The sequence below is a fragment of the Oncorhynchus mykiss genome, chromosome 23 (genome assembly GCF_013265735.2).
Source record: "Oncorhynchus mykiss isolate Arlee chromosome 23, USDA_OmykA_1.1, whole genome shotgun sequence".
Taxonomy (NCBI): Eukaryota; Metazoa; Chordata; class Actinopteri; order Salmoniformes; family Salmonidae; genus Oncorhynchus; species Oncorhynchus mykiss.
The window spans coordinates 26,564,590-26,581,500 of NC_048587.1; the positions used below are offsets into that span (position 1 = coordinate 26,564,590).

Below are 16,911 nucleotides of genomic sequence, written 5' to 3' on the forward strand. Positions count from 1 at the left end.
AAGGCACACTTAACCAGCATGACATGGCTACCACAGCATTCTGCATCGACACACCATCTTATCTGGTTTGTGCTTAGTGGGACTATCATTTGTTTTTCAACAGGACAATGACCCAACACACCTCCAGGCTGTGTAAGGGCCATTTGACCAAGAAGGAGAGTGATGGAGTGCTGCATCAGATGACCTGGCCTCCACAATCACCCGACCTCAACCCAATTGAGATGGTTTGGGATGAGTTGGACCACAGATTGAAGGAAAAGCAGCCAACAAGTGCTCAGCATATGTGGGAACTCCTTCAAGACTGTTGGAAAAGCATTCCACGTGAAGCTGGTTGAGAGAATGCCAAGAGTGTGCAAAGCTGACATCAAGGCAAAAGGTGGCTACTTTGAAGAATCTCAAATATATGTTTAACACTTTTTTGGTTACTACATGATATGTGTTATTTCATAGTTTTATGTCTTCACTATTATTCTACAATGTAGAACATAGTAAAAATAAATAAAAACCCTTGAATGACTGGTATTGTATGTTTCAGTAAGATTGGATTTTTAGCATTTATAGGAATGGTTATCACCTGTACTTCCCATCCTTTCAGGCTGTTGGCCTGAAGTAGTGCTAAATAGATTTAAATAGTGGAGTAGGGTGGTGTTATTTTGAATTATTATTACTTTTTTGTGAGTGTCGTGTTTGATGGTAGGGTATTTCTTTATTCAAGCAAAGTATAAGGGAGTTGTACTCCAGTCTAATAGGTGGCTGTAATGCAACATTTATTGGATGCCAACTGCAGTTAAACCTCATCGAAGAAGAAAGCGTCTAGTCTGCTGGAGAACCACACGAAGAAGAATCAGAAGAATGGGAGTCATTGGCACTACAAAATAAATAAAGTCCAGAATCCGGAAAGAATTTAAAACAATGCCGGTCATCTAAGTACCGCTATAAGCGCAGTTTTTCCCATTGGTAAATTCTGTATCGTGTTTGTAAACTGTGGCTATCTTTGCACGGAGTTAACGCTTGTTTTGTGTGATTACGCCGAAGTCTAAGAAGAGGCCTAGCCGGGTGCAGAAGAAGCGGTCCCACTGTCTGAGTTGAGTGTTTTTCCGGTGTTAGCGATATCGCACCATGTCTTGTTTTAACGTGTAACATTGCTAATGTTGAGAAATACATTTCCACACGTTTTGTTACAGAAAATAACCAATCATCTTCAAGGCTGCGTTTACTGGCTAGCTAACGTTAGAAAATGTAGCTAACTAGGCTAAAATGTAAACATGGCTAACTAACGTTAACTAACTAATGACAGCGTTTCTAAACCATCTTGCTAATGGCTGTTCTGTCGCTCTTCTTCACAACTGCCTAGCTTATCCTTGCATTGGCCCAATCAACCAGCCAGTCGTGCCATGGTTTGCAATGACTAACTCAGTCAAAGTTGTGTAGTTAGCTAACTAGCCAGTTAGCTGGCTATGCTACATCAATGAGGAAAATAACGACGTTACTGCTCAGTTACATTTAGAACTAGCTAAATAGCTATAACTGTTAGTGATAAATGCTAAATATAGTGTTAAAAGGCTAACGTTAGCTAACTAACACCGTTAAGTATGTAGCCAGCCGATCCGACCCGTTTGCTTACAGCTGCATTAGGGTCGAACAGACTAATAATGCCTTATGTTTTTGCTGGATGTCTAGACCGTGTTTCCCGTACTTGATGCAGGACGGGTTGCATGCAGCATGTAAAAGATCATTTTCGACCATAGCTAATAATTAGAATGGATTAAGTTATTTTCCTATCGACCTACTGGTTTCATAGGCTGACAGAGCTACAAACAGACGGCGTGCATAAGGGCACATTTACAACAATTAATCTAGTTTGTTTCTATTCTGTCACTCATCTCTAGCAACATCAATACATTAAACTGGTTGTTCCCAAAGATAGTACAGATTTTTTTTCAAATCACTAGCTTGCCCTGCATGATGGCATGCTAAATTACACACAGAACAGTTCTGTGCATATTCATTTTGCACGCCATTCTGCTGGATGGTTTTGTGAAAACTAGCCAACAGGGCACACTACCCAAGTGTAGTAATGTTGAATTGTGTCATTCTTACCAGAGACACATTTCCAGTCATTCAGCCAGTGTATGTATCTTCTCTCTAACTACACAATAGTCATCATCATTTGGCCTCTGTATGGTTCCATCTCGATCATGGAACTTTTATGAACTTCTGTTTGTACCACCGCATGGAAATGCAGCGCATGAGTTGAAAATATTGAGCACACCACAGCCTAATGTGGCATCCCAAACGTAGCTTTGCGGACGGCTCCATTGACACTGAATGACTTCTGCCAGAATGCAAAGAATTTGACGAGTCTGGTGGACATGAAGCTTAAGTGGGTGTGTAGATTAAAGACACTGTAGAGCAGGGTTGCCAGGTCTAGCACAAATGTATATCCCAATTTGCAATTTGGGGTGCACCCTATTGGTTCCTGCATGAACCGCCTCGAGCATGGCATCCTCATGCTTGTGACACTTTTGAATGTGGTTCAAAAGGGAAATAAAAGTATTATCTGACTTTTTTTCTGCCCCTGCCTCCTGTAGTCCTCCCGCTAACACAACCCGTATGTTAGCTAGTTATGGACACCATATGCTAGCTAGCGTGCTAGTTAACTAGCTAGCACACAGTGTCGCTCCCGCCTGCTGTTTTCTGGTAATTGTGCCGTTATTATGTGCCAGATGTTGAGACTACAAAGTACAAATTGTTGTAAATGTCCTGTTTGCGGGATTGACTTGTCAGTAGCCTATGCCAAAGAAATGACAAAAGTGGGTTTATGATTGTAATTCAACTTTGATGGTTTGCTTAGCTAGATTCAGTTAGACTAGCCCCTGATTGGTCTACATTAGAGGTCTACCGATTATGGTTTTTTTTCAGCACCGATACCGATTATTGGAGGACCAAAAAAAGCCGATACCGATTAATCGGATTCATTTTATTTTTTTTATTTTTTTATTTTATTTTTATTTGTAATAATGACAATTACAACAATACTGAATGAACACTTATTTTAACTTCATATAATACATACAAATCCATTTAGCCTCAAATAAATAATGAAACGTTCAATTTGGTTTAAATAATGCTAAAACAAAGTGTTGGAGAAGAAAGTAAAAGTGCAATATGTGCCATGTAAAAAAAGCTAACGTTTAAGTTCCTTGCTCAGAACATGAGAACATATGAAAGATGGTGGTTCCTTTTTAACATGAGTCTTCAATATTCCCAGGTAAGAAGTTTTAGGTTGTAGATATTATAGGACTATTTCTCTCTATACCATTTGTATTTCATATACCTTTGACTATTGGATGTTTTTATAGGCACTTTAGTATTGCCAGTGTAACAGTATATCTTCCAGGGCTCGAACCAGGAACACATCGACAACAGCCACTCTCGAAGCATCGTTACCCATTGCTCCACAAAAGCCGCGGCCCTTGCAAAGCAAGAGGAACAATTACTTCAAGGAATCAGCGAGTGACGTCACCCCGCTAACTAGCTAGCCATTTCACATCGGTTACACCAGCCTAATCTTGGGAGTTGATAGGCTTGAAGTCATAAACAGCTCAATGCTTGAAGCACAGCGAAGAGCTGCTGGAAAACACACGAAAGTGATGTTTGAATGAATGCTTACGAGCCTGCTGCTGCCTACCACCGCTCAGTCAGACTGCTCTATCAAATCAGACTTAATTACAACATAATAACACACAGAAATACGAGCCTTAGGTCATTAATATGGTCAAATCGGGAAACTATAATTTCTAAAACAAAACATTTATTCTCTGTGAAATACGGAACCATTCCGTATTTTATCTAACTTGTGTCATCCCAAAGTCTAAATATTGCTCTTACATTGTACAACCTTCAATGTTATGTCATAATTATGTACAGTTCTGGCAAATTAATTACGGTCTTTGTTAGGAATAAATGGTCTTCACACAGTTCGCAACGAGCCAGGCGACCCAAACTGCTGCATATACCCTGGCTTCTTGCACGGAACGCAAGAGAAGTGACCTAATTTCCCTAGTTAAAATTAATGTTATGTTAGCAGGCAATATTAACTAAATATGCAGGTTTAAAAATATATACTTGTGTATTGATTTTAAAGAAAGGCATTGATGTTATGGTTAGGTACACATTGGTACAACGACAGTGCTTTTTTCACGAACATCACCTGTTTGGCGAAGTAGACTGTGATTAGATGAGAAATTAACGGGTACCGCATGGATTATATGCAACGCAGGACAAGCTAGATAAACTAGTAATATCATCAACCATGTGTAGTTAACTAGTGATTATGTTAATATTGATTGTTTTTTTTATAAGGTAAGTTTAATGCCAGCTAGCAACTTACCTTGGCTTCTTGCTGCACTCGCGTAACAGGTAGTCAGCCTGCCACGCAGGCTCCTCGTGGAGTGCAATGTAAGGCAGGTGGTTAGAGCGTTGGACTAGTAACCGGAAGGTTGCAAGATCAAATCTCAGCGCTGACAAGGTAAAAATCTGTCGTTCTGCCCCTGAACAAGGCAGTTAACCCACCGTTCCTAGGCCATCATTGAAAATAAGAATGTGTTCTGAACTGACTTGCCTGGTTAAATAAAAGGTTGACATTTTTTTTTTTATATATATTTTTTTTTAATCGACCACAATCGGTGTCCAAAAATGCAGATTACCGATTGTCATAAACTTGAAATCGCCCCTAATTAATCGGCCATTCCGATTAATCGGTCGACCTCCAGTTTAGGGTAGAGGCGTCCCTAGGATCCCGGATAGCACTGACCATTGGACATGGGCATCTCTAATGACAAGCTAATTAGCCTACCTACTTACAACTGGTAAAAAGCTGTCACGATGTGCACGCTTGCTGCTCTGTCTCCTCTCACTCACATGACCTGAAATTGTCCTTTTCGTCCTCATGCTAGGTTATGGAAGTCACAGCAGCCATTTTGGAATGGCAGTGTCAGCCAACCAGCTCCTTTGTTGTTCAACTTGGTGCCATTTCATGATGGCTGCTGTGTATACTGCTAGCTAACATGAGGACTAAAATGGCAGTTTCTGAGAAAAACTAGCAGACGTTTTCTTCTTGGTTTAACACTAAGGATAATGTGCCTTTCTCATTTATTAATATTTGTTTCGTATTTTACTTTTACCTGCTGTTGCTGACTCAGGCAGCGAAGCAGGCTGTTGCGTGAGTGGTGGGGAGGGGGGGGGGGCATAGGGTGTGTGTGTTGAGAGAGCAGTGCAGTGGGCAGCAGAGTCACGTGAGTGAGAGGAGACTGAGCAGCACAATCATGATAGCTTTTTTTTTTTTTTTTCCCCAGTTGTAGGTAGGTAGACTATTTAGCATTTCTCATCGGCTCCGCTGTGCCTTAATCTACACTAGAAGGCGTTCCGACCCTAGTGCAGTTGTATGCAAGCGGGTCGGATCTGTTGGCTAGATAAATGCAGTATGTGACCCCCTCCAGTTTATTAGCTATCTGTAGGTATGCTAATTGTCTGATCACAAATAGTCAGGGAAAGACATTCAACCTATTTTGCCTGTAGACCTACACACCCTCCCCCAGCTTTGTGTGAGATAAATATTGATAAACTAATATTGTTTTCTGGTGTTACAGAGAATATGTAACATACATCAATCACCATGACATCCAGATTTGGTAAAACCTACAGCCGTAAGGGAGGGGAGGCAAACTCCAAATTTGAAGAGGTCTTCTCCAACAAGGCCACACTTAGCACCAAATGGGGAGAGACCACTTACAAGGCCCAACTGGGCTCTAAGCGGCCCACTCTGAAGCCTGAAGTAGTCGAGTTACTCAAGAGGCCCCGGATTGAGGATGATGACAGCTCAGAAGATCCTTTTGGTTTTGACAGCGATGATGAGTCCAAGCCTGTCACCTCCTTCGGTCTGCCCCAGTCTAAACCGGCTGAGGGGGAGGCCAGTAAACTGCCTTCTGCTACAGCCACAGTACCAGTGGATACCAGTAGGAACTCCAACAGCACATCTACAGGTAAGAACTGGATGGCAGATAACTCTGACTGTTGGCCATAAACATGTTGGATATGTTCATTCGAGAGGATGCTCTCGGAAGTTTAGAATGAGATGTTGTGTGCACTTTGTCACGAGCTGGATTTCCATCCAATTAGCAACAGAGTTTCATGAGAACATTCTAAAATCTGAATAAAAACAATATGTGGCTTTTCCAGAGATGTTTCCATCAAATTGAGTTGTTGTGGATAAAAGGATGTGCTTGATGCTGTAGTGCACATAAAATGGGTTTCCATTGCTTTTTCAGCTCTACTGAGGGGTTTTGTTACAAAAAAAATGTTGCTTTTTTACAGGGCTCTAAAGTGCGACCAATTTGGTTGCATATGCAACAAAATATTTTGCTGTGCGATCAGGAGTTTTATTTTGGGAGCACTGAGCGACTTGGAAAAATATCTCCCAGGAAATAATTGTTGTGCTGATAAGGCTTCGCTGTACTGTTGTTTTTAGAAAAAAAAGTGAGTGCATATTTAATAGCGTCATGTTTGCACCATTACTAGAGCGAACATTGCTTACTTAAAAAAAAAATCTTAACCATGTCGTGGGCTGTTCTAAAACGACTTGTGTGTCGTTAACCATTTGTTTACACTTTGATCACATTACCTCATTGGCTAGCTAGCTGGCAACCTGGTAACCTTACCATTATATCCAAGCATTTGGGGGCACAAAAATAAAATAGAAAGGATAGCTCCTTCAGGAGATCAATGATCATAGCAATGAATGAATGACAGATCTCTTGCATGTCGTCCCCACAAACCTGACGTTTTTAAAGAGACTACAATTTTAAATGTAATGCATCGCAATAGGAAAATTGTGCTTTTTTTTATTTATTACATTTTTTTATATTTTTTTTAACACAATGTGGACACCAAATTTTCCACAAATGACTTTGTAATTTCAATGACAGGTATTCGTATCAACATTTTAGATTTTATAATAAACAAATGTCTTTTACAGTGTTACATATTAGTTTCTAGGGCACATGTGCTTCAGAAGTAGCTAGAATTCATATAGTCCCAATAAATACTGAGTATACCAAACATTAGAAACACCTACCTAATATTGACTTGTCCCCACTTCAGAACAGCCTCAATTCGTCAGGGCATGAACTCTACAAGGTGTCAAAAGCGTTCCACAGCGATGCTGGCCAATGTGGAATACAATGCTTCACACAGTTGTCAAATTGTCTGGATGTCCTTTGGATGGTGGGCCATTCATGACACACAGGGGAAACTGTTGAGCATGAAAAACCCTGCAGTTATTAATTACACTTTGGATGGTGTATCAATACCTGCAGTCACTACAAAGATACAGGTGTATTCAGGGATTTCACCATGAGGCCAATGGTGACTTAAACAGTTACAGAGTTGAATTGCTGTGGTAGAAAACAGGATGAATTGACAACATTCAAGTTTCTCCACAATAAGTGTAATTAATAACTTCATCATGTGCAGGGATATTCAATGTCTTCTTTTTTACCCATTTACCAATAGGTGCCCTTCTTTCCGAGGCATTGGAAAACCTCTCTGGTCTTTGTGGTTGAATCTGTTTGAGATTCACTATTCGACCGATAATTGTGTGTGGGGTACAGAGATGAGGTAGTCATTAAAAAAATTGAACGAGTGAAAAGAAGGAAGCCTGTACAGAATAAAAATATTCCATAACATGCATCCTGTTTTCAACAAGGCATTTAAATCATACTGCCAAAAATGTGTCAAAGCAGTTCACTTTTTGTCTTGAATACAAAGTGTTATGTTTGGGGCAAATACAACACACTACTGAGTGGTACTCTGTCCCTGAGTACCACTCTCAATATTTTCAAGCGTAGTGGTGGCTGCATCATGTTATGGATATGCTTATAATCATTAAGGACTGGGGAATTTTTCAGGATAAAAAAGAAACATACGGAGCTAAGCACAAGCAAAATCCTAGAGGAAATCTTGGGTTTAGCCTGTTTTCCACCAGACACTGGGAGATGAATTCACCTTTCAGAAGGACAATAACCTTCTAAAACAAGGCCAAATCTATACTAGAGTTGCTCACCAAGAAGACAGTGAACGTTCCTGAGTGGCCGAGTTAGTTTTGACTTGTATGGTAATACCTGAACATGGAAGTCTAGCGGTGATCAGTTTACTGACAAATTTGGTGTTTCCATCAGGCCTGTTGTGAAGAAAACAACATAATTATCCGACATGTACTATACTTGAATTAAAAGGTTGGATGGAAACCTGGTTTTGTTTCCACAGGTGCTTGTAGAATAATTGTGTGTGTGTGTGTGTGTGTGTGTGTGTGTATACAGTAGCTAAAGAACACCTGCCTGTCTCTTGTATTTCACTTTATTTATTGCGATTTAAAAAAATTAAAAAATATATTATGGAAGGAAAACTGTGTGTCTGTGATAATGGGGATGATAGCTGTGGTGTGTGGATGTTTCTGGAGAAGATAAAGTGATGGGCTCCCCTGTGGGCTTTTAGTCTGCTGCCAGCTTCTGTGTCAGCTTATCTCGTCTCTATCTGTCCCTGACGGCTCACTAAAGATAAATCGGGCTTTACTGCAACGCCATCGTCTCAATAGGCCTGTACCCCTTTCATTTAGAATTAGATTACTGATTAGAAATGACACAAACCAAACAACCGTGTTGAACAAAATCTGAAACAGTAATTTATAATGCTTGTCTTATAATGCTTCCTTTTTGTTAACATGCTCTTTTTGTCTCTTTTGTGCTCACAGGCAAGCAAACATTGTCCAATGAGGGTGCAGAAAAGAGTAGACAGTCCTTGTTCAGAAATAAATCAGAGAGTAACCAGAAGCCTATTGCTCAGTCCTCTGTTTCAAAGACTGTGCCCAAGGACCCCTATGTGGAATGGAGCCTAATAGGAACCCAGGAGTTTTCTACCTCCTCCCCTAGCATGGATCATCTCCAGGAAAAAGACTCAGCTGAGGCACCAGGGTTTAGTGGGGACTCCCAGTCCTCATCTTCCAAGGATGGGCTCTCCTCAGGTGGGATGAAAAGTGCTGAACACGAGTCTCCGGCCGAGCCGGTTGTTGACAACATCCCTCCCTCCCCGTTCCTCCTCAGGCCGTCCAATACTAGGAAATACATCCGGCCCAAGCCAAACAAGTTCTCCGATGTTCTAGATGCTTCTGCTACTAGCGACAGCAAACTGCCCTTAGCCACCAGCAGTCCGGCTGCACTGATTCCCAAAAGTGTGTCCACTGCCAGGGGTTGCACTAATGCTATCACAACAGTGGCCAAACCGGCGACTAAACCTGCTGGCAGGGGTCGGGTACGGGACTATACGGTGCTGCACCCATCCTGCCTGTCGGTGTGTAACGTCACCATCCAGGACTCCATAGAGCGCAGCATGGACGAGCTCATCACCAGCGCACCCCCTGCTGACCTGGGGGAGGCGGGACGGCTGAGGAAGAAGGCAGACATACCTCCAGCCAAACCCACCAGGTAAACGACTCCACTGGCTGTGGCCCAGACCGTACACTCAGGACTCTTGCCGTAGTTGCCTCCCACTGGTCCTTCATGACATGCTTGATACTGCTTAATATTGTACAACTGTATATTTACAGGTAAGCGCATAACGTCCCTTCTTATACACACTCAGCTCACCCTCATATGTGGTTTACCAAATGTTTCCACTATACCTAAACCTAGGTGAATCTGTTTTCTCGATTTAAGCACCTGTTCTGTTTAAGAAGACAATTAACCTTTGATTATTGTTTTCGTGTTTTTAATGTCAGCTGCTGATTTGAAATTAATCGATTCTCCTCTTGTAACCGTCAGGTCCCGAACCACCCAGAGTAAGACCAAGAAGGAGACCAAGCTGGAGTTCTTTGGCTTCGAGGATAAAGGTGACCAGGAGGGGGAGGAGGGAGTGGACCACGCGGCTGGTGGAAGCAGCAGCTACAAGATCAAGTACTTTGGCTTTGACGACCTCAGCGAGAGCGACAGTGATGAAGAGGAGGGCTCCCAGGCCAAAGAGAAGAGGAAGGCCAAGAAGGCTGCAGCAGCTCCAATGGCAGCTATTGTGGACAGCCCCCAGCCCAGCGACTCTCAGGACAGCCAGGGCAGCAGCAGTACAGGTGACATATACTGTTGATGTTTGTGTTTGTCTAAAGGCAATAAAGAGTTTAGCTCTATGAAAAACACAGGTGATTTGATAAGCTATGTCATATACAGTCTAAATAGGATGCGTTACTTTTTCCTTCAACATGTAACAGGATTTCTATTGTACATGTATTTCCATCATGTTGATTCCACCTTATTGTGCTGTTTCCCCCTCTCAGATATTCTGGAGTTTTCTGATGACTCGATCCCTGGTGGGTCTGAAGGGCAGAAGGGTCGCTCAGGAAAACAGGGGGACAAATCCATGGAGGCTGGCAGGAAGATCTTCAGTGGGCCCAAAAAGGTGAGGGATCTATGTCTGATTATAAGTCTGATTTTTGTGTGTGTGTGTGATGGAGTGTGTGTATGGAAATAGTTGTTTGATTCACAGTGTATTTGTAGCGGTGCTCATGAGGTAACCCAGATAGAATTGCTTTCACTAAGGGGAGTGAGTACATGTTCAATAATGTTTCAAGCAGTCACGGGTGAGCAGTGGGAGAACGTTCCCAATAAAGGGATTTCTGTGCTGTGATATTGTTATTGATTCCTTCTGCTTTGCGTCTCTGGATATAGAACACTGCTTTTTTTTTGCAAGGCAGATGAATGGGATAGGCATAATTACATGCATCTTCAGAAACATCACAAGAACCTCTCGCCTCAACTCAAGCATTTTACCAAATCAAGCGCAAAGTCACACTATTGTCATAGCACACATGTCTAGACTGACCATCAAAACGAGTGATTTTCAAGCCTTGAAAGAGGACCACTAGATTTGTTTTAATTCCAATAATAAGTATTAACTGCACTCCCCACAGTAGCTGAGTTTTTCAGGAACAATGGTTTTGGCACACACACACAAACACAGTAAATGTGTCCACTCTGGTCTTGGCAGTGCGCTCTAGCCAACAGCTTGCAGATGCAGTGTAGAGATGGGCTACAGTTGAAGTCGGAAGTTTACATACACTTAGGATGGAGTCATTAAAACTTGTTTTTCAACCACTCCACAAATTTCTTGTTAACAAACTATAGTTTTGGCAAGTCGGTTAGGACATCTACTTTGTGCATGACACAAGTAATTTTTCCAACAATTGTTTACAGACAGATTATTTCAGTTGGAATTCACTGTATCACAATAACAGTGGGTCAGAAGTTTACATACACTAAGTTGACTGTGCCTTTAAACAGCTTTGAAAATTCCAGAAAATTATGTCATGGCTTTAAAAGCTTCTGATAGGCTAATTGACATCATTTGAGTCAATTGGAGGTGTACCTGTGGATGTATTTCAAGGCCTACCTTCCAACTCTGTGCCTCTTTGCTTGACATCATAGGAAAATCAAAAGAAATCAGCCAAGACCTCAGCAAAAAATGTATAGACCTCCACATGTCTGGTTCATCCTTGGGAGCAATTTTCAAACGCCTGAAGGTACCACGTTCATCTGTAAAAACAATAGTATGCAAGTATAAACACCATGGGACCACGTAGCCGTCATACCGCTCAGGAAGGAGACGCGTTCTGTCTCCTGGAGATGAACGAACTTTGGTGTGAAAGGTGCAAATCAATTCCAGAACAACAGCAAAGGACCTTGTGAAGATGCTGGAGGAAACAGGTAGAAAAGTATCTATATCCACAGTAAAACAAGTCCTATATCGACATAACCTGAAAGGCCGCTCAGCAAGGAAGAAGCCACTGCTCCCTAACCTCCATCAAAAACCCAGACTACGGTTTGCATCTGCATATGGGGACAAAGATTGTACTTTTTGGAGAAATGTCCTCTTATCTGATGAAACAAAAATAGAACTGCTTGGCCATATTGACCATCGTTATGTTTGGAGGAATATGGGGGAGGCTTGCAAGCCGAAGAACACCATCCTAACTGTGAAGCACGGGGGTGGCAGTATCATGTTGTGGGGGTACTTTGCTGCAGGAGGGACTGGTGCACTTCACAAAATAGATGGCTTCATGAGGAAGGAAAATTATGTGCATATATTGAAGCAACATCTCAAGACATCAGTCAGGAAGGTAAAGCTTGGTGGCAAATGGGTCTTCCAAATGGACAATGACCCCAAGCATACAAAGTTGTGGCAAAACGGCCTAAGGACAACAAAGTCATGGTATTGGAGTGGCCATCACAAAGCCCTAACCTCAATCCCATAGAAAATTTGTGGGCAGAACTGAAACGGCTTGTGCGAGCAAGGAGGCCTACAAACCTGACTCAGTTACACCAGCTCTGTCAGGAGGAATGGGCCAAAAATCACCCAATTTATTGTAGGAAGCTCATGGAAGGCTACCAAATACTAATTGAGTGTATGTAAACTTCTGACCCACTGGGAATGTGATGTGAAATCATTCTCTCTACGAGAGGTCGACCGATTTAATTAGGGCAGATTTCAAGTTTTCATAACAATCTAAATCTGTATTTTTGGACACCGGTTTATTTATTTTATTTATTTATTTTTTACACCTTTTTATTTAATCTTTATTTAAGTAGGCAAGTCAGTTAACACATTCTTATTTTCAATGACGGCCTAGGAAAGGTGGGTTAATTGCCTCGTTCAGGGGCAGAACGACAGATTTTTACCTTGTCAGCTCGGGGGATTCAATCTTGCAACCTTACAGTTAACTAGTCCAAAGCTCTAACCACCTGCCTCTCATTGCACTCCACGAGGAGACTGCCTGTTACGCGAATGCAGTAAGCCAAGGTAAGTTGCTGGCTAGCATTAAACTTATCTTATAAAAAACAATCAATCATAATCACTAGTTAACTACACATGGTTGATGATATTGCTAGTTTATCTAGCGTGTCCTGCGTTGCAGCGTGTCCTGCGTTGTCCTAATCGATGCGGTGCGTATGGTTGCTCCAATGTGTACCTAATATTAACCAGGTGAAATTGTCACTTCTCTTGCGTTCATTTCACGCAGAGTCCGTGTATATGCAACAGTTTGGGCTGCCTAATTTGCCAGAATTTTACGTAATTATGACATAACATTGAAGGTTGTGCATTGAAACAGGAATATTTTAGACTTAAGGATGCCACCCGTTAGATAAAATACAGAACGGTTCCGTATTTCACTGAAAGAATAAACGTCTTGTTTTCGAGATGATAGTTTCCGGATTCAACCATATTAATGACCTAATGCTCGTATTTCTGTGTGCTATCATGTTATAACTAAGTCTATGATTTGATAGAGCAGTCTGACTGAGCGATGGTAGGCACCAACAGGCTCGTAAGCATTCATTCAAACAGCACTTTTGTGCGTTTGCCAGCAGCTGTTTATGACTTTAAGCCTCTCAACTCCCGAGATTACGCTCGTGTAACCGATGTGAAATGGCTAGCTAATTAGCGGGGTGTGCGCTAATAGCGTTTCAAACGTCACTCGCTCCGCGACTTGGAGTAGTTGTTCCCCTTGCTCTGCAAGGGCTACGGCTTTTGTGGTGCGAGGGGTAACGCTGCTTCGAGGGTGGCTGTTGTCGATGTGTTCCTGGTTCGAGCCCAGGTAGGAGCGAGGAGAGGGACGGAAACTATACTGTTACACTGGCAATACTAAAGTGCCTATAAGAACATCAAAGGTTAATGAAATACAAATGGTATAGAAATAGTCCTATAATTCCTATAATAACTACAACCTAAAACTTATTACCTGGGAATATTGAAGACTCATGTTAAAAGGAACCACCAGCTTTCATATGTTCTCATGTTCTGAGAAAGGTACTGAAATGTTAGCTTTCTTACATTGTACATATTGCACTTTTACTTTCTTCTCCAACACTTTGTTTTTGCATTTTTTTAACCAAATTGAACATGTTTCATTATTTATTTGAGGCTAAATTGATTTTATTGGTGTATTATTTTAAGTTAAAATAAGTGTTCATTCAGTATTGTTGTAATTGTCATTATTACAAATTTTTAAAAATCGTCCGATTTAATCGGTATCCGCTTTTTTTGGTCCTCCAATAATCGGTATCGGCTTTAAAATCATAATCGGTCGACCTCTACTCTCAACTATTATTCTGACATTTCACATTCTTAAAATAAAGTGGTGATCCTAACTGACCTAAGACAGGGAATGTTTACAATGATTAAATGTCAGGAATTGTAAAAAACTGAGTTTAAATGTATTTGGCTAATGTGTCTGTGAACTTCCGACTTCAACTGTACATGATGAGACTATGGATCAGAGCGCAATAATTTTATTTGGCAGACAAGCACCGATAATCATGTCACCATTATACAAATTAAGACTTTTATACATAATTATATTTCTGGGAAATGAGCACCAAGTTCATTGCTGTGCACTTTCACCATCCTGTTAAGTTCAACATCCATTTATTTCATATGTAGCCTAAATAATAAACTGTGCATGCTTTTCCATGTCCTAGTGGACCACACAACATAGCATTGTGTGACTGTAGTTTACTTCGACATTAAGGTTGTTCTAGGGCCGGGTCGATACCAGTATCGCAATATTTTTACCATGGAAAAATGAAGCTCACCAAACTATTTGGTTCTTTAAAAACCTGCTGTATGTAAAATATTGTGCTATAGCTTGGAAAATAAATAAATAAATGTGAATCTGAATGACGACAGATGTTTGTTTCAAACATTAGGGCTGTTTTCCCAAAAAGTTAAATCTGCTTCATGTTTTGTTTCCTTGCCACGATACTAGTATCGCAATACTGGTATTGTCCCGACCCTATGTTATTTTACCAACAATTGCGCAAAAATGTTATTTGTCAATGTTATTTGTCACATTATCTATTTAACAGACTAAATATTATCCAACCCTGTGTAGTGTGTTTTGTTTTGTCGACATTTGGGAAGTTTGCAGATATTTGCTGTTTCCTTCAGGCCTGTCATGAGTTTCTGACATGTACTTAACTCACATTGTTGGATAGAAGCATGGTTTATGGGTTATATAATCATAACATCCTCTCAATATAGGCCATTTCCTATTCAGGACATGCTCTGGACTACTTCAAAAAATGTATGGTTTTTCATTAGAATGCAATGTTAGAACATACTGAAAGGTCTACCTAGGAAATTAAGATACTTTTATGTCTAAATTATCTCTGATTTTTGTATTCCTTCCATCACCATTCACCACTCTATCAGATCTAATGTTTTGATAATGACGAAGTGAGCTTCCTCAGACCTGGATAGGCTAGAACGGCATCCCCACCTGCGCCCTCAGAGCATGCGCAGACCAGCTGGTCGGTGTGTTTACGGACATATTCAATCAATCCCTATACCAGTCTGCTGTTCCCACATGCTTCAAGAGGGCCACCATTGTTCCTGTTCCAAAGAAAGCTAAGGTAACTGAGCTAAACGACTACCGACCCTGTAGCACTCACTTCCGTCATCATGAAGTGCTTTGAGAGACTAGTCAAGGACCATATCACCTCCACCCTACCCGACACCCTAGACCCACTCCAATTTGCTTACCGCCCAAATAGGTCCACAGACGATGCAATCTCAACCACACTGCACACTGCCCTAACCCATCTGGACAAGAGGAATACCTATGTGAGAATGCTGTTCATCGACTACAGCTCGGCGTTCAACACCATAGTACCCTCCAAGCTCGTCATCAAGCTCGAGACCCTGGGTCTCGACCCCGCCCTGTGCAACTGGGTACTGGACTTCCTGACGGGCCGCCCCCAGGTGGTGAGGGTAGGCAACAACATCTCCACCCCGCTGATCCTCAACACTGGGGCCCCACAAGGGTGCGTTCTGAGCCCTCTCCTGTACTCCCTGTTCACCCACGACTGCGTGGCCACGCACGCCTCCAACTCAATCATCAAGTTTGCGGACGACACAACAGTGGTAGGCTTGATTACCAACAATGACGAGACGGCCTACAGGGAGGAGGTGAGGGCCCTCGGAGTGTGGTGTCAGGAAAATAACCTCACACTCAACGTCAACAAAACTAATGAGATGATTGTGGACTTCAGGAAACAGCAGAGGGAACACCCCCCTATCCACATCGATGGAACAGTAGTGGAGAGGGTAGCAAGTTTTAAGTTCCTCGGCATACACATCACAGACAAACTGAATTGGTCCACTCACACAGACAGCATCGTGAAGAAGGCGCAGCAGCGCCTCTTCAACCTCAGGAGGCTGAAGAAATTCGGTTTGTCACCAAAAGCACTCACAAACTTCTACAGATGCACAATCGAGAGCATCCTGGCGGGCTGTATCACCGCCTGATACGGCAACTGCTCCGCCCACAACCGTAAGGCTCTCCAGAGGGTAGTGAGGTCTGCACAACGCATCACCGGGGGCAAACTACCTGCCCTCCAGGACACCTACACCACCCGATGTTACAGGAAGGCCATAAAGATCATCAAGGACATCAACCACCCGAGCCACTGCCTGTTCACCCCGCTATCATCCAGAAGGCGAGGTCAGTACAGGTGCATCAAAGCTGGGACCGAGAGACTGAAAAACAGCTTCTATCTCAAGGCCATCAGACTGTTAAACAGCCACCACTAACATTGAGTGGCTGCTGCCAACACACTGACACTGACACTAACACTGACTCAACTCCAGCCACTTTAATAATGGGAATTGATGGGAAATGATGTAAATATATCACTAGCCACTTTAAACAATGCTACCTTATATAATGTTACTTACCCTACATTATTCATCTCATATGCATACGTATATACTGTAATCTATATCATCGACTGCATCCTTATGTAATACATGTAT

The 16,911-nt window shown here is 41.9% G+C and overlaps 1 protein-coding gene across 1 annotated transcript in view; it reads left to right on the plus strand.

The window, feature by feature from the left end:
- Positions 1 to 696: 696 nt before the first annotated feature.
- The window catches only part of LOC110502510 (wings apart-like protein homolog), a 37,800-nt gene continuing 21,585 nt past the window's right edge, over positions 697 to 16,911 (plus strand). Inside the window, exons 1-5 of the mRNA XM_021580578.2 lie at positions 697 to 1,084; positions 5,652 to 6,044; positions 8,810 to 9,539; positions 9,876 to 10,174; positions 10,379 to 10,500. Of these exons, the coding sequence (XP_021436253.2) occupies positions 5,678 to 6,044; positions 8,810 to 9,539; positions 9,876 to 10,174; positions 10,379 to 10,500 (1,518 nt within the window). The 5' untranslated portion in view covers positions 697 to 1,084; positions 5,652 to 5,677. The remainder of the gene's footprint in view (positions 1,085 to 5,651; positions 6,045 to 8,809; positions 9,540 to 9,875; positions 10,175 to 10,378; positions 10,501 to 16,911) is intronic.